At 39.4% G+C, this 23,821-nt stretch overlaps 2 protein-coding genes across 5 annotated transcripts in view; one reads left to right on the forward strand and one right to left on the reverse strand.

Annotated features, from left to right (window-relative positions):
* PSMA8 (proteasome subunit alpha 8) overlaps positions 1-5,144 on the reverse strand; it is a 40,545-nt gene extending 35,401 nt beyond the window's left edge. For all 3 annotated transcript variants that reach the window (XM_018039668.1, XM_018039669.1, XM_018039666.1), the window contains exon 1: positions 5,090-5,144. In XM_018039668.1, the coding sequence (XP_017895157.1) occupies positions 5,090-5,113 (24 nt within the window). In that variant the 5' untranslated portion in view covers positions 5,114-5,144. The remainder of the gene's footprint in view (positions 1-5,089) is intronic.
* SS18 (SS18, nBAF chromatin remodeling complex subunit) overlaps positions 5,025-23,821 on the forward strand; it is a 71,925-nt gene continuing 53,128 nt past the window's right edge. Inside the window, exons 1-3 of one of the 2 annotated variants that reach the window (XM_018039665.1) lie at positions 5,025-5,180; positions 7,828-7,904; positions 17,306-17,390. In XM_018039665.1, coding sequence (XP_017895154.1) covers positions 5,112-5,180; positions 7,828-7,904; positions 17,306-17,390 — 231 coding nt within the window. In that variant the 5' untranslated portion in view covers positions 5,025-5,111. The remainder of the gene's footprint in view (positions 5,181-7,827; positions 7,905-17,305; positions 17,391-23,821) is intronic. The other variant, XM_018039664.1, reaches the window with a different exon arrangement.

Below are 23,821 nucleotides of genomic sequence, written 5' to 3' on the forward strand. Positions count from 1 at the left end.
CATCAGTGGGCTATAATTGTTAGTATGGTTTTATTTCTTCTGGAAGCTCTTGGTGAGAATCTCCTTCCTTGCCTTTTCAGCATCTGGAGGCCACCCACATTCCTTGGCTCATAAGCCACTTCTCTCTTCAAAGCCAGCAATGAAAAGTCTTCCTCAAGTTGCCATCTCTCTGATTATGACTTTTCAACCTCACTGTTCTCCATTTGAGGATATTTGTGATTACAGTGGGCTCACTCAAATAAGGGCGTCCCTGGTGGCTCAGCTGGTAAAGAATCTGCTTGCAGTGCAGGTCTGGGTTCGATTCCTGGGTTGAGATCCCCTGGGGAAGGGAAAGGCTACCTACTCCAGTATTCTGGCCTGGAGAATTCCATTTACTGTATAGTCCATGAGGTTGCAAAGAGTTGGACAGACGGAGCGACTTTAACTTTCACCCAAATAATCCAGGTTCATCTTTGTATTTTAAGCTCAACTAATTAACTAACTACCTCAATTCCAACTGGAACCTTAATACCATGTTTTCATGTAAGTTATCATACTCACAGATTGGGAAGTAGTCATCTTTGTGAGGATGAAATTACAGTGCCTATCGCATCCATTCATAGGGAACTTAGTTAACAATTCATGGGGAAATTAGGATGTCATCATCCTCTCTATAAATTGTGAAGTAGTTCAAGGGCAGTTATTATATTCTTTTACTAAAGGTAAAGTAACTGCACATCATTTTCAAGGTCAGGAAACATGTTCAACGGGAAAAAAATATGATCTCTAAGTTATAAAATATTTTAAGAGTAGGCTGCACTGTCAAGTATTTTGGACCATTTCTAGTCTTGAAGTATGTATTTCTCTCCTTATTAGATTATTAAGTAGAAATCTTATCCTTGTTTAGTAATTACAATATCACATTTTTTTGTATATTTTACCAGTTAAGATTGATGACATCTTAAAGAATCACTCAGCACAGTGGCTGTGCATAATAAATACTAACTAAATAATTAAACATCTTATTATTCCTCATAGTCTTTTAGATAGGGTGGCAAAAAGTGAATGAGATAAAGAGTGTCCTTTCCAGTATCATGGCATAGGTGGAAGAACTGGGACCTCGAAACTTGTGCATTCATCGCAGTGAGTTAGTTATAGTTCCACAGAGAAACTAGTTTTTTGAAGCAATGCTTTCTAATAACATTAAACCCCCAAATATAATTGATTCGGCTCCTCCTTAATTCATTCAATATTTGATAGTATTAGAAGAAATGGAAATGTGCCAGAGAGGTTAAGTTATAGTCTACTTTGAATTAAGTCTTCTGGAGTATTGAAAATAAAGTCTTTTATGAAGGATTGGGAAAGCTGATTTGTTCTTGCCTAGAATAATGATTTTATATATAGATGTCTGCTGTTCTCCTTATAGTCTTGAAATCTGTGGAAGCCACAACTCAAAATGACTCATCAAATGCCATGGTGACAGTGAACAGAAATATTTTGAAAGATATTACCTGAGGGGTTTTGCTCTGAGCCCAATTATAAGCAGACAGGCTTGGTCTGTGTGTTCCCAATGTATTATATGAATTGATGGCAGCACAGGGGCGTAAAATACCAGCTAATTTGGTAGTACAGAGAGTCTACTAATTATAAAACAGTAAGTACTAAAGAAATACTTGTATGAAAGTAATCTCAATTATCTGAAAATTCATGATGTATTTTGTGTGGATTAAGATAATTTTAATGCCATGATTTTATAGTTTTATTAAATATTGAACATATTCCTATAGCACTTGATTCAGTCAGTTAAATACATTTAAGGAATACAAATTCATGTTAAACAAATAGAGAATTTAAGCATATTTGAAAATAATGCATTTCCTCATTACTATTTTTGAAAAGTGTATCTACATTCATTAGTGTGAATAATCAGGACCAATTGTTCATGTGGATAATTTTACTTATTCCAAGCTATTGTATATTCGCAAAAACCTTTCACCTCTTTGTTATGGGACTGAATTCCTTTTTCAGGTGTCTCAATCCAAGAGCAGTTTAAATAATGGGACGGAGTTTTCTAGTTGGGGAGACGGCTGCCTGCGTAGCTCATTTTTAAGTTCCAAGTCATTTCTCAAACTTGGGCCAACTACCCATATTTATTCTGTTTTCTCCTTATCTAAATTCTGGGGACTCTATTCTTTTTCCTTCCAGTCCTGCTATCACTCTGTAGTTACCTTGGGATTCCTCTCTCTTAACTAATGGTGAAATGAGACTAGATGCTTCTATCTTTTCCCTAACTCAGGGATCTTATAGGTACAAAGATCCCAAAATTTCCAGAGTTCCTCCAGGCTACAGTCTTCCTTACCACTTGCTGAATTTTCTACTTGTCCAGGTCAAGCTGATTGATTGGATTTATAATGAAAGCTTAAAGGTAAGATTGTTGTTAGTATCTGTTTGCTAAGTTGTGTCCCACTCTTGCGACCCTGTGGACTGTAGCCTTGCTCCTCTGTCCATGGGATTTCCCAGGCAAGAATACTGGAGTGGGTTGTCATTTCCTTCTCCAGGGGATCTTCCCAACCCAGGGATAGAACCGGCGTTTCTTACGACTAACTTGCATCCCCTGGCAGATTCTTTACCACTAGTACCACCTGGGAAGCCCGGGTGTAAGATAGGGCCCCTTTAAAAAAGTGAATTCTTCAGGGAGATCATTTGTATCTTTGGATGAACCATTACACCAGTGCTTGCCCTTTGATTTCATGGGATGGACACACAGAAAATACTGGTATCTTTTTGGCATATATGCATGTATTCTCAGTGGTGTCCAAGTTTGCAACCCCTGGGACAACAGGCCACCAGGCTCCTCTGTCCATGGAATTTTGCAGGTAAGAGTACTGGAGTGGAATTTTGCAGGTAAGAATACTGGAGTGGGTAGCCATTTCCTACTCCAGGAGATCTTCTTAACCCAGGGATTGAACCCATGCCTCTGGTGTCTCTTGCATTGGCAGGCAGATTCTTTTCCACTGCACCACCTGGGAAGCCCTTGGTATCAGAGAAAACTGTGCTTATCCATGTCTAGAGGTAGTGAGTGCCCTAGGCCCTGCCCTGCTACTTTGAAGGAATAAACAACTTGAGCAGAGCTGTTACTCTTCCCTCACCTACTGTTGGGAAGCTGTAATTTAGACAAAAGAACTACCTGTCTCTGGTTACTACCTTGGCACTCTCCCCCCCCACCCCCCCACCCCCCCACCCCCCCTCCCCCGCCCGGCTATAGGAATTCAGTGTTGCTACTGGTTCACGTCATGTCATTCTTTTACAGTTTCCATGCTATCTCCCTAGCAGATGGAAGTGGAGCAGTAAGAGTTTCATTTCTCCTACTGAGATATTCTCAACTACTAAAGCACATTTGTGTAAACATCAACACACCACCATGGAAGCCAGGCTTTTGGACAAGACTTAGTTTCTGTTCTGAAATCAATAGGTTTTCCAAATTGATTTGTTTGCATTATGTCCAAGTTTACTTGTCAACGCTGAGGGTAGTGAAAGACAATTCCTGTAAGAAACTACTATTTGCAGAAGTACAAATCATCTTACTTTTATTCTGAGGATGTCTTGAGTCTCTTTATCCTGTAGGTCTCAGGTTAAATATAACCAAGGGGACTTCCCATCACAACCACCTGAGTGCCTCTGTCAGTCTCTCTCAGTCCCCAGTTTGCTTGCCTTCCTATTTACTTGTTTCTGGTCTCTGAACCCTATCAGAGTTTAAGTTCCTTGAGAACAGGTACTGGGTCCATTTTGTTCACAGCTGTATCCCAGGTGCCTACAATAAAGGCTAGCACATAAAAAGAACCCAAATTTGCTGAATGAATGAAACTCATGACCTTTTTGTGAAGAGCATTTATTTGAAACATATTTTCAAATAAGGAAATTTTCTTTTTTTTTTCTGGTTTATTTTATATATAAACCAAGGGATTGATTTTTGAGCCTCATTAATGTTGGGTGACATTTTTATATAAACTTTTCCTTCTTGTTACATGAAAGTTTAACTTTACTGTGTATTAACAAACCTTGCACCAACATATTACGGACCTTTGCCCATGTCCCTTCCACAATTTGGAAACTTTTGGCTTTTCCCCTCACACTGATTAGCTTGGGCCTCATGTACAAGCAAGCCACTAAATACATAATTGCAAAAGAAAAGCGCGAGGGTGCCCTATTTCAAAACCTAATTCCAAAGATGCAAGTCAGATGAAACTGACCCACATTTCCGTCAAGGGTTTATCCTAAGAGGCGAACTCTGGCCGCTGCAGCCAAGTTGGCCGACTGCCCCTGAAGTACAGGACATAGCCTTCGTTTCCCGATTTTGGGTCGCGCTTACTTTCTAATTGTTCGGGAGGGCTGTGTGCGCGCACGAGACCGTGGACTCGGAGGTGCGCACTTCGGGGCGTAGCCGAGCCATTCAAACCAGCGAATCGGCGCTTCCCTAGTCCGGCCACCCTGCCCGGTCTCAGCAGATGCTCCACGGGTGCGCACGAAACTCCCCGGTCCTGACCTTCCTCCTCCCCTCTCCGGATACCCGCACAGCTCGGGGCGGCCACTTCTACCCAGGAGGGGCTGAGGATGAAGTTGGCAAAACTGCTCGAGCTCTAGAGCGGAGAGCCGAAACGCCGCCGAGGGACACCCGGGCGCGCGGAGAGGGAGGCAAGTGGCCCCGCGCGAAGGGGGCGGGCCGGCTCGAGCGCTCGCATTTCCTGTGACAGGGGCTGCCCTAGCCGCTCCCTCTCCCGCGGGCGGCGGGACCATTTCCTGAATCGCTGAAGCGGAGGGAGGGCTGGGGCGCGGCCCTACCACGAGCGCAGAGGGCCGGGGGTGGCGGGGAAGGACAGGCGGAGGAACCGGAGGGCGACCGAGAACAGGGACGTTCTGCCGGGGCCGCGGCTCCCAGGTATTGCGCAGAAACCGGACTAATTCGGGCCAGAGCTCCTCCCGCAGGCGGGGCCGGCCGGCCGCCCGTCGGGCGCCGGAGCATCCCCCCTCCCCGCGAGCCCGACGTGGTTCGGCCCGAGAGGCCGGCGTCTCTCCCCCAGTTTGCCGTTCACCCGGAGCGCTCGGGACTTACCCGTAGTGGTGACGGCGGCAACATGTCCGTGGCGTTCGCGGCCCCGAGGCAGCGCGGCAAGGGGGAGATCACTCCCGCCGCGATTCAGAAGGTGAAGCCGCGCGGCGTCGGGGATGCCAGGCCCGGACCGCGTTGAGGAGGAACCCGGGGGTTGGGCTCGGGCCGGGCTTGTCGGCCGCGCCGGGGGCGGAGGCGGGCCTGCTGGGCTGGCGGGCGGGTGTGGGAACCTGAGCCGCGGGGTTGCGCCCGAGTGGGTGGCGGAAGGGGCGAACTGCTCCCCTCGCGGAGTCCTGCGCGCCCCCTCGGGCTCCTTCCTACGGGCACAAAAGCCCTAGTAACCGCCGCCCGATTTCTCTGGGGATGGGGCGGCGTTCGCACGGCGGGGCGCGTGCGCCCGGCGGCGGCGGCCGCGCGGGGTAGGGCTGTTTTCCGAGGCCCGCGCCCCCCGCGGTCCGCGCGTCGCTCCTGAGTTACTTTGGCGTCGCCCCGCCCCGCGCGGTGCGGCGGCCACTCCGGGTCGACCCCACCGCGGTCCCGGGGGTGGGCCTAGGAGAAGTAGGAGCGCTGCTTGCTCTCGGTGCTCGGCTGCAAACTCCAGCCGAGTTGGGGAGCTCTCAGCAGAACTTGGGGGATGCTGCGGGAAACCTCGGCCGAGGCTCCGAGGCGGACGAGGGAGCACCCTCTAGACTTCGGGGTTCTCTCGGAGGCGCTTCTCCCCTCCGGATCCACCCCCGACCGATTTACAGCTGCAGCGCCAAGCGTAGGCGCCGAGGCTGCGGTGGTGAGCATGGTCCCTGCCTGCCTTCAGGGAGCTTAGGGTCGAGTGATGGAGACAGTCTGAGCCTCGTGATCAGTTTCAGAAGACGTGATACACACGCGGGGAGCTGCGCTGTGGCCGCGGTTACTTGCTATTTGGGGACACAAAGGTTTCTTTATTGTTTTCTGCCCCTTGTTGCCTTTGAGCACTGCAGCATTCTGAATTTTAGTGAACCAGAGTTTGAAAAGTTATTTGCTAAATTTTGCAGTTTACCCTAAATAGTTCGGTTTTGTTTTATGCACCAGAACAAAGATCAAAACGGAAAAAAAAAAGTCAACTTTCAGGACTAGTCAAGACACCATCGTATGCCCGGTAGTTTATGTTAATAGGCTTCTGTTGACTCTCAGGCTCTTTACAGTGTGGCGTTTGACATTTGCCCAACTGTTGCTTTATTTATGAAGAGACAGGCTTGGCATTGCCTGAAAATGCAGTGCTTTTTGTATAGCGTGCTGGGAGAAGTCTGCGGCCTGGCAAACAGCTACGAGTACACGTACACAAAACGTGTTTCTGGAAGACTTCACTTTTTGGACTGTAGAAAAGTATTTCCTATGAAGAATTTTTCTTACCTACATCTTAAGATAATTTATCGTGGGTGACTAACTAAAGAGATGCTGATCAGTTAAAGTGTTCATCCTCAGCTCAGGAGAGAAAAAGGATCCCACATTAAGTGCCTGATTGTATAGCGTGAGGGAATGACGTTAGATACAAGACAGACCCAGACGTTCTAATGGTGAAGATTGTTAAACCGTGGAACCTACTGAGAAGATAGGTTGTGAAATCGTTAGATTGGAGATTGTATTAAAACACATTCTAAAGACAATTTTTTTGGCATCTGATGAGTAGATATAAGAAGAAAACTGCAATTTTTTTTTTGAAGGGCATGTTAATGTTTTTTTTTCCACCAAGTAAAGACATTCATATGCAGAAAAGAAGTCACACTTTTAAATGGATCTTTAATTAAAAGAATTACATTAACTAAATTAATGAGAAAGAGTGGTTATGGTATTAAAGCTTTGAAATCCTGGAAGGGTGGGGGCGGTTTGAGGAGGAACATCTACTCCTGTCCCTTGATAAATCTGAGCCTTTGACATCTTGAGTGGTTTGCTCAGGATAGCTTGACAGTAAAACTGGCCTTTTAATTGCTACATCAGTGCTTTTTCCTCAGCACCACTCTGCTTAGATGCATTATTTAATCCTTAAAGCCAGTTTTGCTTTGAATTTTTTTCATAGTATGATAAATATATGCTTGTTTTTAAACTTTTGGGACGATTATAAGGTTGGCTCATAGGGTCTGTGGTTAATATAGTACTTACCTAGAAATTATTGGAATTAATTATTGCATATTTGGAAAGTCACAAAACCATGTTGCATAAAACTGCTGGGAAAGATTGAGGGCAGCAGAAGGAGGCGACAGAGGAAGAGATGGTTGGATGGTATCATGGAGTCATGGGCACAAGTTTGAGCAAGCTCTGGGAGAGGGTGAAGGACAGGGAAGTTTGGTGTGCTGCAGTCCATGGGGTCTCAAAGAGTCAGACATGACTTAGTGGCTGAACATCAACATAAAACTTGGAAGCTAGCCAGCTATCTCCTTAAGCTTCCTGTGCTGAAGTTTTCATCAGTTTACTTCATTCTGGATTAGGACAGATTAGCTTCTACTGCAGGGGGCACAGGTTCAATCCCTGATTGGGAACTAAGATCCCACAAGCTGGGTGGCAGTGGTTAAAAAGAAGAAATTAAAATTATTGATTAAACATAACATCCCAAAGATATAAAATAAGATCTTTTATGCAGAGCTATATTGTAGGTATAAAAAAGAACTGTGGAGTCAGTTCCTGTATAGATAAACTTTTATAGAAATCTTAATTTTTTATTTTACTTGATGCATGAGACTTACAATAAACTTTTTTTACTTTTATTTCAGATGCTGGATGAAAATAACCATCTTATTCAGTGTATAATGGACTATCAGAATAAAGGAAAGACCTCAGAGTGTTCTCAGTAAGATTGATATGAAAGTTTTTTGGTATTTCTTTTTCTGTGTTGGTTAGTTTTTTTAACTTTCCTTTCTTTTTAAGAATAGCTTTATTGAGATATAACTCACATACCATATAATTCACCTGTTTTAAAGTGTACAATTCAGTGGTTTTAAGTATATTCATAGAGTTTTACTGTTAATGCTTTGATCAATTTTAGAACATTTTCAACAGTCTGGAAAGAAACCCTATCATTAGCAGTCACTCCCCATTCTCACCTCCTAAGGACACACCCCCTGATAACCACTAATTTGCTTTCTGTCTATGTAGGTTTGCTCATTGTGGACACTTCATACAAATGAATTCATTCAGTACGTGACCTTTTTTGACTGCTTTCTTTTAGCATCGTGTTGTCAGGATTCATCCATGTTGAAGCTTATATCAGTATTTCCTTCCTTTTTATTGCTAAATAATCTTCCATGGCTCTACCACATTTTATTTATCTATCAGTGATGAACATTTGGATTGTTTCCAGTTCTTGACTATAATGAGTGATGCTGTGGACATTTGTGTGCAATTTTTTGTGTGACTTTTCTTGATTTTTGTAAAAGAAAAATTTGTTACTTGGGCTGGAGGATGTATCAGTTTTTTCCTTACACTTCTTATCCTGTGTTATAAATGACTTCAGATTGCTATAGTCTGATTTTTGGAGCAGTTAGATCTTCACAGTCATAGTTACATGCATATTTTGTTGACTCTTGAACAGGATAGGTTTAAACTACACAAGTGTACTCACATGGATTTTTTTTTCCCAGTGTAGATGTACTGCCGTGCTGTATGACCTGCGGTTGGTTGAATACAGCGATGCGAGACCATGAGATACTGAGGGCAAGCTGTAGGGTTATACTTGGATTTTTAACTGCAGGTGGCTCAGTGTCTTCATCCCTTTTGTACAAAGCTCAACTGTATGCGGTTGAGAATATAAAGTTTGTATCTAATAAATAGAGAATTGATTATCACTCATAAGAACTAAACTACTTATTTTAAAGTAATGACGTGTTTGAAATAAACAGTACCCTATATCTAGTAGGATCTGATAGAGTGGAACAAATTGAATATTTTATCAAAAAACTGTTCTAAAAACAGTACTGTCAGCAGAAATATATTGCAAGCCGCACAAGTCATTCTGCATTTGCTTTTGTGTGTGTGTTAGTCACTCAGTTGTGTCTGACTCTTTGCGACCTCATGGAATGTCCCCCACAGGCTCCTCTGTCCAAAGGATTCTCCAGGCAAAAATACGGGAGTAGATAGCTATTCCCTTCTCCAGGGGATCTTCCTGACCCAGGAATTAACCTGGGTCTGTTGCATTGCAGGCAGATTCTTTACCATCTCAGCCACCAGTAGGCACATTATACAAGTAAAAAGAAACTGGTGAAATTAATTTTAATAATATCTTACTTAACTCATTTTTTCTAAAATATCACTTCAATATATAACCAGTATAAAAATACTAATCAGTTAATTTGTGTTCTTTTGTTTCATGCCAAGTCTTTGAAATCTACTGTGCATCTGATTCTACTAACATCATTTTGTACTAGCCTCAAGTTCAGTGTGTCTAGTGGCTACCGTATTGGACAACTCAGTTCTAAGTACTTTTCTCCCACTGTTGTTTTGGTATTCATCTATTTCCTGGAGATCTCACTGGTCTGCTCTCAGGAAGGTGTTTTTCAGCAATCCTGGCTCTGTGTGGCTTTCATGCTGTGCTGATTAATCCTTTTCCTAATTTTGATCCCTTCTTCATGACTTCTCCATGACTCTTTCCCCTTTGCTTGAAATTATTTTTGAATTAAAATCATAAAGTATAAAAGTTTATAGAGATGAAACTTTGTAAAAAATTTTATTTATTTTAATTGGAAGGTAGTTACAGTATTGTGATGTTTTTTGCCATACATCAATGTGAATCAGCCATAGGCATACACTTCTTCGTTCTCACTCTTTTATCTCTATTCTCCATAGAGGTAACTACTTAGAGTGTTTTAGTTCTGTCTTTCCAAACATTTTTCTGTGCATTTACAAATATGTGCTCATACTTATATAGACACATTCAGACATTTTATTTTTAATAGGTTAGAGTTTTATAAAAGGAATGGCTGGGTCAAAAACTGTGCTGAGTCTCCAAATTACTTGATTGTATTGTGTTGGTTTGCCTTCCTCCAACTAGGTTTCAGAGACCTAGTTTTCAACCATGTCTGCCAGCAGTGGATAGTGGCCATCTTAAAAAATTTTTTTCATAGATTGTTGAAGAATGGTATCTCTTCCTAAAATTTTTAAAAATAATTTCGCTTTTACAAAAAACGTTTCAAAGATAGTAGAAGAAATTCCTGTGTGTCCTTCCCTGAAATTCCTCAAATGATAATGTATTAGTCACCTTGCTATGTCATTCATTTCTTCCCTACATAGTTTTTCTGAAACATTTGAGAAAAAGTTACAGGCATGATTCTCTCTCAGTTTTATAGTATCCGTGTGTATTTCATAACATATTTCATGAAAACAGGCACAGCTTCTTAAAGAGTCTAATTGTTCAAATCAAGATTCAACACTGTTGTCTAGTTTCCAACTTTTTAGAAATTTCACCAGTTTTCCCGTTAGTGTATTTGCTCAGGTCCACAGATTGGTACAGGATCAGATGATATGTTTAGGTTGGTCTCAGAGTACTGTCGTCTGGACCTGTCCTTCAGTTTATCTGTTCTCTCATGATGTTTACATTGTTGAAGAGTACAGGCCAGTTGTGTGGTATGTCCCTCACTGTGGAGTTTGACTGCTGTTGCTCCTTGAGGAGATCCGTGTTTACATACTTCCGCTTTCTCAGTGCATCCGCGGTAGCTGTGTGACCGTGGTTTGTCCCAGGATTCATGATAACTTTGTCCACTTTGTTAAGGTGCTGTCATGTCTACCAAGATTTTCACTATAAAGTTACTATTTTTCCTTTATAATTCCTACCTGTGTTTTGGGGAGATACCGTGAGACACATGTAACACTGTTTCTTAGCCTGTTTCTACACGTTCATTGTAACATCCACCAGTGATTCTTGGGGCTTCCCTGGTGACTCTGGTAAAGAACCCACCTGCCAATGCAGGAGATGCGGGTTCAGTCTCTGGGCTGGGAAGATATCCTGGAGGAGGAAATGGCAACCCACTTCAGTATTGTCTGGGAAATCCCTGCCAGCTCCTCAGTCCATGGGGTCGCAAAAGAGTCGAACACGACTTAGTGACTAAATAGCAATAGACTTAGTGACTAAATACCCATAACAACAACAGTTCTTAACTCAAACAGTTACTGCTGTGTTGGTTGCCGAAAGGTGACAGAATCTTATCTTTCCTTCTACATTGTTTGGAATCCTATTAGAAGGAAGAAGTTTCCGAAGCCCCGCTCCCATTCGTTCATTGATTGATTTATATCTGAATGGACTTAAGGATTTTTATTGTATCTTCTGGATTATAATTTGTTAGTCTATATGTTTTCTTTTTCAAATTGTCCCAAATGCTGGCCACTGGCAGCCCTTCAAGCGGGCTTCTTGATACAGCTCTTATTATTTTTTGAGCATTTACAGAATTTTATTGCATGACAGAATGTTCCAGGCTTATCTTGTACTTTTTTTTCTGCCCCAGTCTGGAATCATCCATTTCTCCAGGCCGTTGTTCTTTTTTTGGAAAATAATATTCAGAAATTAAGATCTGAATTCTAGGGTATCTTATTTCCTAATCATTTGTGCATTTTGCATTTTATGTCATCATTGGCATTTCTTCTACGTATATTTTCTTTGATGAATCTTGCCTGTTTATATGTGAAAAACGCTTCTAAGAAATACCAGCGAAGCTACTTCCTTAGCTTAACTGTGGCTGATCATCAGTTGTCAGGAGGTCACTACCTCAAGTCGGCTGTGGAATAGTAACGGCTTTGAGGCCCTGATGAGAATAATGGTTTTCACTTGTGGCTTTTTCTTTTCACTACCTTCATCCAGCACCTCTGCCGGTCCACATTCCCCACCCTCCCCCAAGCCCCTGGTAACCACGAACCTGATCTCTTTTCCGTGAGTTTGTTTTCGAAGTATAACTGACCTATAACACTATGTTAGTTCCTGATGCACAGCATAGTGATTTGATCCTTCTGTACGTTACAAACTGATCCCCACACCTGTGACTTTAAAATGCCAGGCAGAGCCGACGGCATAGGGTTGGTTCAGTTTCCTATAGGCCTTGTCAGTGAGTGACGGGGATGAGACGTGTTCAGATCTAGAACCCTCTTTTCCAACTTGTTGGCAAAAGTTCATCCTGTCTTATTCTTTATATTCTCAGCATTTTCGTGTATGTCGTCATTTTCCTCTTTCTCTGCCTATTGGCATAGACCTCATTTGCTCACATAGATGTATCTGCTATAAATGAGGCCTAAATGGATTTAGGTAGAATCTTAAATTCTGCCCTTTCTCTTGTATTGAATTTCATTCTTAGAGTTTTCCAGGTACTCTTTATTTCTCAAGTTGTCAGAATTGGTTTGGGAGTGAAGAGAAAAAAAATCTCTCCTCTCAATGTTAATAAGTGTTCTTGTTTCTCACAGGAGGAGAAGCGAAAGGAAATAGATACGTCAATGACAACCATTTGGGAATTGACAATTCAATTTTAATTAAACAGTTCCTTAAGATGTGATAACTGCCTCAAGTAGTTATTTGTAAATAAAAAATAACTTTATTTTTATGAACACAGTATATACATTGTAGAAAATTAGGAAACACGGATATATGAAATTTAGAGAATGAGCACCATATTCTCATCACCTAAAGATTTTTTGCTGATTACATCAACTCCATGGATGGTAGCCCGCTAGACTCTTCTGCCCATGGAATTTTCCAGGCTGGAATACTGGAGTGAGTTTCCATTTCCTTCTTCAAGGGATCTTCCTGATCCAGGGATCAAACCTGTATCAACTGTGTCTCCTCTTTGGCAAGAGGATCCTTTACCACTAGAGCCACCTGGCAAGCTCTGTGTGTGTGTTACTCTTTCCTTATCTACATACATACATTCATACACACAGTCATATAAGTCAGTGCATCACTGTTGAGCTTGTACACCCAGCTCCTCTTCGCTTTAAATTCTGACAACGTATATGTAAGAATATATTATTGCTTTCTTGCGGTGTTTGGTTTGAGCATTTTCTAAATGATTCCATATATTTGCTTAAATCAGCCCTTTTTTTTTTTTCAGGGAGATTGCATCTATTTCAGAATGTGTTATAAACAATTCTCAAATGGAAAATTTGTGTTCATCATAATATAAATGAATTTTGTTTAAAATCTTTAGTTATGAAGATAACTTTTATTCTGTACATTGTTTTACTATTAACCTATAAATATATCTTCATAGCTTCTAGGTAAAGATTTCTTTTTCAAAATGAAATCTCATGTTTTTTTATTCATTTTATAATTATATCAATAAATTCAATAGTGGTTATTTAACTTTTTTCAAGGTAATTGATGTAGTGGCTTTTAGTGGAATCTTTGGGAAGTGAACTGCCTCACATTTAACAGGTTAATAATTAAGCATATTTGGAAATACCTGCCAGTATTTATTAGGCAGTTACCATCATCAAATGGGGCTTCCCTGGTAGTTCAGAGGTTAAAGCGTCTGCCTGCAATGCGGAAGACCTGGGTTTGATCCCTGGGTTGGGAAGATCCCCTGAAGAAGGAAATGGCAACCCTCTCCAGTATTCTTGCCTGGAGAATCCCATGGATGGAGGATCCTGGTGGGCTACAGTCCATGGGGTCGCAAAGAGTCGGACATGACTGAGTGACTTCACTCACTTCACATCATCAAATATAAGATGTTGAATATGTTTTATATCTGCCCTTTGTTTATGTACTGTTTTCTTATATAAAATATACTGCTTTAGAAATTATAAGCATATACATTAAAAACTGCTTCAGTGATAAATTAGTGGTATTTATAGAATAAAAAATGTTTCTCAGAAGAATATTTGTAGAAGAATTGAGAATAAGCTTATTTGGTGAGTGCTGTAAGAAGAATGCAGTTTTACCAGAAAGAAAACCTGATGAAGTTACTTACAAAAGACCCATTAAAATTTTTCATTTTTACCTATCCCCTTATGTTAGATAAGAAGATTTGGCTGTTGGGATGGTTGTAGCAATTTGATTGTGTTCTGTGGATTTGACTAACATTGTATCAGCATTCATTTCCTCCTTATGATGGTTGTACTGTAGTTATGTAAGGGAATATCCTTGTTTTTGGGAAACTGACAATGTAGTATTAGGAGTGATGAGTATTATGTCAATAACTGACTCTCAGATGGCTTTGGAAAAAAGTGTGTAGTTGCATGCATGTGTATGTTGATTTGTGTGTTTAGAGGTAGTATGAGACAAATGGAAAATGCTGACAGTTGGGGAGTGTGGGAGAAAGATATTTGGGAGTTCTTCGTATTATTCTTGAACTTGGGATTATTTCAAGATTAAAAATAAAGATTTGAAAGTTAGGGAAATGTTTTAAAATATTTGCTAAAAGGTGCTGTATTTGAAGATATTTAGAACTACAAGCACTTTATAGATCCACTCTCACTGCCAGTAGTTTATAAATGGGTCCTCAAGAGCGTGGCAGATTAAATATTTTAATACTGATTTGCTGAGTACCAGTAACCATGACTACAGTTTTTCTTAAAGGGTCATAAGTAAGCCGTAGTTCTTAGTAACGTTGGCATTTTTATTTTTGATAGAGCAGTCAGCAAATCTCATATCTGAGTACGTGTATTAGAGCCTTACCAGTACTCAGAAAAAGAGGAAAGCTTGAAGGAGTAGCCTTTGGAGTGCATTATATGTTCTAATTAAAAATGGCTGGTTGTTTTTTTAAAAATGGCAAGATTGTGGAACCCTGTACCTTAAATTCCATTTAAGATCCCTGTGGAATAATGAAGTAGTTCCAGCTGGTGGTGCCTGTCAGTGCTGTTTGAAGAATTTCAGTGGTATAATTATGAATTATGAATAACTGCAAAATATTATTTCTTGGTCCTTCTTTGTATAAGGGTCATTGTAACAATATCACGTGTGATTGAGCACCGTAGCGTATAATATATGTGAGGAGGAACGTAAAGAACTTGTAGACTTGTTTTTAAACAATAAAAAAATAGTAACAAAGGGAAACAAGGAAACCTTGGGAAGTGTTAGGTATGTCTTACCTCCGTAGTAGTGATATTTTCACAGGTGTTCATGTATGTCCAAACATCCAATGGTACATATTAAATATGTGAAGTTCTTTATAAATATCAGTTATAACTCAATAAATCTAAAAAAACCAAACAAACTACAAAAGCATAATCTTGTTAGTTAAAAAACTTCAAGTTCAGTGAGAAATAAGTTTGTTCCCCACTAAATAAAAAAGTAATGAAACCAGTTTTTCTAACAGGAAGAAGAGTTCACTAGTTTTTCTAACAGCAAAGAATTTGCTAGGATTCCTTTTATGGTGTCTGTTTTAGAAAATTACTGCATTTGGGAACTGCATTAGAAGGCTTTATTTAGCAGAATAAAGGTTTTTTTACTTATTTCATAATTTTAATTTATTTACTGTTTATTAGTAAATGAAATTCTAAAAGAATAATGGTCTGATGCAGATTTTAAGTTTGTATTTTGTGTGTTTACCAACACTAGTAATTGAATCACTGCTAATTTGTCTGGTTTCATTGGAATTAATTTTTAAAATTATGAAAAGAGGCTTAGCAAAAATTATTCATAAGTAAATAAAATAGCAGTAAACGTGTTTAACCACTTCATGCCAATAATGAGAGTTTGCTTTATTTTTTTAAGTTAATTTGTAATGGTGTTGGTGTCCTGTTCTTTACTCCATCTCAGTGCTTTAGCTTGTAACTTTTGTTTTGTAATTCAGTTCAGTTGCTCAGTCATGTCCGACTCTTTGTGACCCCATGAACCACAGCATGCCAGGCCTCCCTGCCCATCACCAGCTCCTGGAGTTGACCCAAACTCATGTCCGTTGAGTCAGTGATGCCATCCAGCCATCTCATCGTTTGTCGTCCCCTTCTTCTCCCGCCTTCAGTCTTTCCTAGCATCAAGGTCTTTTCAGATGAGTCAGCTCTTCGCGTCAGGTGGCCAAAGTATTGGAGTTTCAGCTTCAACATCAGTCCTTCCAAATGAATATTCAGGATGGATCTCCTTCAGAATGGACTGGTTGGATCTCCTTGCGGTCCAAGGGACTCTCAGGAGTCTTCTCCAACACCACAGTTCAAAAGCATCAATTCTTCGGCGCTCAGCTTGCTTTGTAGTCCAACTCTCTACTACTGGAAAAACCATAGCCTTGATGAGACGGACCTTTGTTAGCAAAGTAATGTCTCTGCTTTTTAATTGGAGACACCTATTTATTGTCTTCTCGGAGAAGGCAATTTCACCCCACTCCAGTATTCTTGCCTGAAGAATCCCATGGACAGAGGAGCCTGGTGGGCTGCAGTCCATGGAGTCGTGAAGAGTCAGACACGACTGAGCGACCTCACTTCCACTTTTCACTTTCCTGCATTGGAGAAGGAAATGGCAACCCGCTCCAGTGTTCTTCCCTGGAGAATCCCAGGGACAGCGGAGCCTGGTGGGCTGCCGTCTGTGGGGTCGCACGGAGTCGGACACGACTGAAGTGACTTAGCAGCAGTAGCATTTATTGTCCTCTATATGCTAGGTCCTGGTAGTTGGGCAGCACAGCTACAGCAGGCATAAATTATTGGTCACTGCTATGGGAATGAGGATTAAAAAATGCGTGGTTTCCACCTCCTTTCTGACATTTTAACGGAGTGTGTTGACTGTACTTGACTTTGAGGTTTTTGGCAACACAAAAATGGCAGAGGAAAGGAAATAAGCACATCAGTTTTGCTGACTCCTTCATCCTAGATCTCTTTGTAAATGGATTGGGTTAGCCGAAAACTTCGTTTGGATTTTCCCCTAAGGTGTTATATATAATATGAAAAACCCGAACGAACTTTTTGGCCAACCCAGTAGTTTGTATGGAGCCCTTACCTGTCTTAGTATTCCATTTTCTATGCTGTACAATCTTATACAAGGTATTAACCTTTCTAAACCTCAATTTCCTCATCTGTAAAATGGAGAAAATAAGAACCTTTACCTCCTAGTGTTGATTTGATACTTAAAGCATGTTTAAGTATCTAGCACATGGTGAGAGCCCTGTGTTTATTTTTGTCTTTGAATGTACTTATTTGCAGTTATTTTGCAGAACTAGGAAAAAATTGAAGTACTGCTGATGTTCATGTAACAGAAATCTCTTACTAAAAACTTGAGAAATAGAATGCTGTTTGTGTGTAAGCAGATAGGAAGAAAATGATGTTTTAATATTGACGTTTGTTTTGTTTTAATAGGTATCAACAGATGCTGCATACCAACTTGGTCTACCTTGCTACAATAGCAGATTCTAATCAGAACATGCAGTCTCTCTTACCAGCAGTAAGTACCTTTAAAATAGTGGGAAGTGTAGATAATTTGTGTAGAGTTCTATACAGAAGGACCGATTTTTGTTGAGTGATTCTGAAATTTGTTTAGGAAATCCTGCCCTCCTCTGAGAACATGAAGATATTCGTTGACGTGATCTATTAGCTTTAATCTTTTGCCTTCATATTTAATTTGAGTTAATTCAGCTAGAATTGATTCACTGCCCAAGGAAGTTACAGCTATCCATCTATTCATTCACCCATCCACCTACCTATTTATTCATTTATTTTGATGTATAATCACACAAATTATTAGGAACAGATCTATAATATTTTAAAGCAGATCCCTATCCATCATGTATGTAATTTAATATGCATCTCTAGCAGATAAGGACTGATATCCCACGTAACAAACTTAGCCAGAATCTCTTAATGTCTTATAATAATCAGGATGTTTTCAGTTTTCCCCAGTTATATAAAAATAATTCGAGTGTTTTGCCGGTTGTTTGCCACAGAATCCAAACAAGGCCCACTCTTTGCTTTGGTTGATCTGTGTCTTAGATCTTTTTTAACCTGTATCAGGTTTTTTCATTCTCCATTTACTTATTGAAGAAAGAGGGTCACTTATTTTGTAGAATTTCTCACATTCTGGATTTGGCTGTTTGTAGCCTCATGATCCTTTAACGTGTTCCTCCATCTCATTTCTATTTCCTCTAAATTGGTAATTTATAGATGGAGAGGCTCGGCTATAATTAGATTTAGTTTTATGTTGACTGTTCCATGGATTGCGCCATGTGAGTGTTGCTGTTGTATCTTGTTAGGAGGAGCATATTTTACTGTCCCATTTTTAGTGATGTTAAGATTGATCAATGCTCACAGTTGATACCAGTTTCATCAGTCCATTATAAAGTTCCTCATCTACCTTTCAGTTAATGGGTTTATCAGTCATTGGTGCTCGTTGGTTGGGTCCGTTGTTTCCTAGGATCTAAGAATGATAAATTTCTCATTTTACAGTTCCTCCTGCATTGTACTTGTTCTAAAAAGGAAAATTTCAGCAAACATCTGGTTATCTTGAAATAGAGTTCCTATAGGAAAGTCATGATAAAGTCTTGATTCTATTCTTTATCAGTTTTTTAATCAATTTAATCAGTTTTCAGAATAACAAGTTGTTCTGTGGCAACTTGAAAGGATGACCAAGGATTTTGTCTTTGTTTTTATTATTATCTGAACTTCACATTTCTATATTTTTAATGTGTTTAAATCCATTGAGACACTGTGACGCTCAAGTTTGCTCACCTTTGGTCGGTGGGAATCCCTTCCTTTGGCTTCTGTGTCCTGCTGACACAGTTCCAGTATTCTTGTAGAGCTTATTTGCTTTAGAATTTGTGAGAGAGATCAGACTGACTATATTTCTGCCCCAGAACTATTCTGCCCCAGCTGTTTTTTCAGCTAGCTTCTTTTTTCCTGTGGGAGTTGATATTTAGAGACCACAATGTGGATGTTTGGGGCATTTGTTATTACTGAGTTTGGTTGTTCTTCAGTCGCTGAGTTGTGCTTGACTCTTTGCGACCCCCCTGCAGCCCATCAGGCTTTCTTGTCCTTCACTATGTTGGAGTTTTCTCAGACTCATGTCCATTGAGTTGGTGGTGCCATCCAATCATCTCATCCTCTGTCGCCCCCTTCTCCTACCCTCAGTCTTTCCCAGCATCAGGGTCTTTTCCAATGAGTTGGCTCTTTGCATCAGGTGGCCACAGTATTGGAGCTTCAGCATCAGTCCTTCCAATGAATGGAGCATTTTCAGTGGACAGAGATAGTAAACATTTTTTTTGTTAAATAAAGGAAATATTAGTGATATTTTTCACCTCAGGAAAGGTTTTTTTTTTAAACGTAGGTTTAATTTTGTATATTAGTGTCTCTTCTTTTTCTAAAAATCTTGATATTTTAGCAACTTTATAGTCACTTGTTTACTTTGTACGACTATATATGTAACATAATTTCAATATAGCAATATCAGGGTTGCCACTAACAATAATAGGCTTGTCCTTAAGCTATATCTCACTAAGGGTATATAATGAATATATTTTGTTTTGAATCTGAAATAATGAGATTTTTTTTTTTTTACCATAATCTTGATTACCAGCTAGTATGAGGAACAGGTTTGATTTCGTTTGTTTCCAGGTAGATAATTCTCTCACAGCATTATCTGTTGGGAAAACAAAGCAAAATATCTTTTCTCTACTTCTGTCATGACACGTATATCATATCAAATGCCTGTATACCTGGGGGTCTGTTCTGTTCCATTGGCTGGTTTTAATGATTTCCTCTGTCCTGTCACACTTGTCATAGTCAAGACTTGTAATAAGTCTTGTTGTATATTAGAGAAGTTCTTTACTTCTTCCTGTGTTCCTTTTTTTTTTTTCCAAGACTATCTTGGGTACTGGTCCTTCGCATTTCCTTATACACTTGAACTTATCAGTGTGTTCACTATAATCCCGCTGTGATTTTCACTGAGATGACTTTGACTGTCAGTCAGTTTGGGGAGAATTGATGTCTCTGCAATACTGAGTCTTTCAAATCATGATTATTGCATATGTTTTGATTTATTTAGTCCTTTATTCCTGTCAATGAAGTTTTGTGATTTTCCTGGAGAGGATTTACACACCTCTCTTTGGATCTATTGCTAAGTAGGTTGTCTTTTTAAGGCAATTTTAAAATGGAATCTTTGTGTTTTTTTGTTTTATTTTGTAACTGTGATTGCTGTTTGCATAGAAACGCAATTGGTTTTGAATCCCATAGTCTTGTTCAAGTCTTATCTGTAACAATCTTTCTGTGGATACTTTTGTTTTCTCTATTCACTAATGTATCATTTGTGAATAATGAGTTTTGTTCTTTTCTTGCCAGTCCTTAAGTCTTTTATTTATTTCTCTTGCCTTATTTTTCTGGCTAGGACCTCCAGTACGGTCCTGAGTAGAAGTGATGACAGAGGACATCTTAATATTATTCCTGATCACAAAGGGAAAGCTCTCACTGTTTAACCATTCCCTATGATGTTCCCTGTAGTTTTTGGTAGATACCTTTAATCAGATTAAGGAAGTTCCCTTCTGTTTCTTCTGTGCCAAGAGTTTGTATATTGAATGGATGTTAAGTTTTATTAAATACTTTTATTGCGTCTAATGAGATGATCATAGTGTTCTCTTTAATCTGTTATTGTGGTGAATTGCATTGATTGACTTCTTATTGTTCAGTCTTGAATTTTTTAGTAATTAGCCTACTTTTTCATGACCTACTTGGTCATGGTCTTTTAAAAAAAATTTCAGTTTGTTGAATTTTTGATCGAGATTTTTATGTGCGTTCATGAGTGTAGTTGCCTTTTAGGTTTCCTTTCTTATAATGCCTTTGTCTCTCTTTTGTTTTGAGGTTATGCTGGCTTTATAAACTGAGCTGCAGAATTTTCCCACTTTTTCTTATCTGGAAGAATTTGCATAATATAGCTGTTTCCTAGATGATTGGTATAATTCTTTAGAAAAGCCATCTGGATCTGGAGTTTTCTTTGTGAGAAGAATTTTATTTACCTGCTCAATTTCTTTATGGTTATAGGACAGTTTATGCATTTCTATATTTTATGATATACCTATTTCAGTAAATTGTGCTCTTTAGCATTTTATCTAAAATTTCAAATTTATTGATAATAAAGTGTGTAGAATAATCCTAACATCTGTTAGGGTTTTGTAGAATTTTCCTAACATCTATAGGATCTGTAGTGATAGTTTCTTTTTTTTAATCCTCATTGTAGTTTATTTGTGCCTTCTTGTTAAAAATCTTTTTTAATCACAGTTGCCAAGTATTTATTGTATTTTTTCTCTTTATCTTTTTAAAGAATCAGCATTTGTCTTTGATCTTTCCCTGTTGCATCATTTCTCAAACTCTGTTCTCAGAACTGCATTATATGTAAACATTATAGAACACTGAGGAGTTTCATATGTTATATATATGATGTATTTATTTTATTTTACTTATTATACTACTATTCATTTAAAATGAACAATACTAAACTCATTGCATGTTAATATAGTTAAGATTCTAAAGAAAAAACAATATCTTTGAGAACTAATTTAGGAGGTAAATGATAGTGTTTAATAATTTTGCAAATTTCTTTTGAATGTCTGGCTTAATAGAAAACATCTGTATTTTCATATTTACTTCTGAATTCGATCTAGCATAGTATGTTTTGTTTGAAGTAGAAGAAAACCCAGTCCCACACAAATAGGAAGTTTGTAAAGGGAAAAATATTTTTAGCCTTTTAAGATTGTTGTGAATAAATCTGGTAGTATAGCACATCTCAGCAGGTGGTTTTTTTTTTTAAGGTTAGTTGCAGTATGGAATCTGAAATTTTATCAGTACATTTATCTTATTCTGGTACCTTAAAGTTCATTGGTCTCTCTTGCACTTTTGGATGGATCTTTTACTCATGCATGATTTCAGAACATCATGATTTGCTCATTTGGAAAATAATAAATTCACTTAGTTCTGCACATTTTCTAAATACTGACATGTTTCATTGCTGCTGCTGCTGCTGCATCACATCAGTCGTGTCCGACTCTGGGCGACCCCATAGACGGCAGCCCACTAGGCTCCCCCGCCCCTGGGATTCCCCAGGCAAGAACACTGGAGTGGGTTGCCATTTCCTTCTCCAATGCATGAAAGTGAAAAGTGAAAGTGAAGTCGCTCGTTCGTGTCCAACTCTTCGCGACCCCATGGACTGTAGCCCACCAGGCGCCTCCGTCCATGGGATTTTCCAGGCAAGAGTATGTTTCATTATGTGATACCACAACCCACATTTGTTGAAATTACCGCCAGTCTTATCAGAAAAGTCTCTTTTATATTGGGATGCTGTCAATTTCAAGATAAAAAATATGTTTGCCAGATTCCCATTTCTTCCTTGAAAAGTCAAGGGTCATTGGCAATGTGATCTTTGGCAACAGGTACTGTCAGTTGTTTTCCAGGCTCACTGTGTTCAGTTTTGAGGAAATGTCTGCTTGGATAAGTGTAATTTGTCTAGAAATTGTTCTTTGAAGTTGGTGTTCCATGAAGGGAGGTGAAAGTGTTAGTTGCTCAGTCGTGTCTGACTCTTTGTGACCCCGTGGACTGTAACTGGCCAGGCTCCTCTGTCCATGAATTCTCCAGTCAAGAATACTGGAGTGGGTTGCCATTCCCTTTCCCAGGGGATCTTCCCAACCCAGAAATTGAACCTGGATCTCCTGTGTTTCAGGCAGATTCTTTACCATGTGAGCCAGAGACATTCCATGAAGAAACGAACCCCAGTATTCCATGAAAACAGTGCCTAAATCAGCAAACAGCTCAGTCACAAAGTGTTTTCATTTTACTTTGATTTGTGGCAGATATGTTTATTATTTTCTCATTTTGTCATCACATGGAGTATTTAACTGACATGGGGAATTTAATAAATGAATAATTTTTGCTGCTTTATCAAGGACATTCTTAAGTGAAAGTGACATTCTTTTACTGCCAGTCTGTGATAGTCAATAGTGCAATGATTTACAGCAGAGTCTGATGCCTTGATACAAGGCTGCAGCTGCTATCTCCACTTCTGCTGTTGCACCACGATTTTATAAATACCAACATAGCCTGAAAGGCAAACATCATCTGAGGACTATTATGGAAATAGTCTTGACCTTTTGGATTCCCTAAAAGAATTCTTGAGAACCAGACGTCGTGACATTACTCTTTCGTCTCTTTTTGGCTATGGCTCGTTCCTGATCTTACTTATTGTTCCATTTTATTTTCTTTCACTGTATCTTGCTGTTCTTTTTCTGAGTTTTAAGATGGATGCTGGCTTCCTCAGTTTTAATCCTTCCATACTCATTTATGCATTTGAAGGCATAAATTTCTGTCCAATTAGTTCTTTGGTGTAGTATATTCATATTTATTTAGTTCCACATATTTTATAATTTCCATTGTTATTTCTTCTTTATACATGGGTTGGTAAATATATTTCTTAGTTTGCAAGCAGGGAGATTTCATTGTTTCTTTTTCTTAATGATTTCTGACTTCATTGCATTGTGGGTAGTAAACACTTCATATGATTTCAATTCTTGGGAATTCTTTGAGATTTGTTTTATAGTCCAACATATTGTCAGTTTTTACAAAAGTTCCATGTATTCTTTAGTTCCTGAGAGCAGAGTCCTATATATGTTGACTGTTTCAAGTGTGTTAATCTTATTTGAATCTTCTCTTAATTACTGATTTTTTTTTTAACTTCGTGATGTTTCATTTTTGTGTTTGTTCTATCAGCTGCTGAGAGGTATATGTTTAAAATGTCCAAGTATAGTTATAGATTGACTGTTTTCTCTTGTAAAGTTTTAAGATTTTATCACACTGAGGCACTGTTAGTGGGTGCTTGTATGTTTAGAAATGTTATATCTTTCT

Source organism: Capra hircus, chromosome 24 (genome assembly GCF_001704415.2).
Source record: "Capra hircus breed San Clemente chromosome 24, ASM170441v1, whole genome shotgun sequence".
Lineage (NCBI taxonomy): Eukaryota > Metazoa > Chordata > Mammalia > Artiodactyla > Bovidae > Capra > Capra hircus.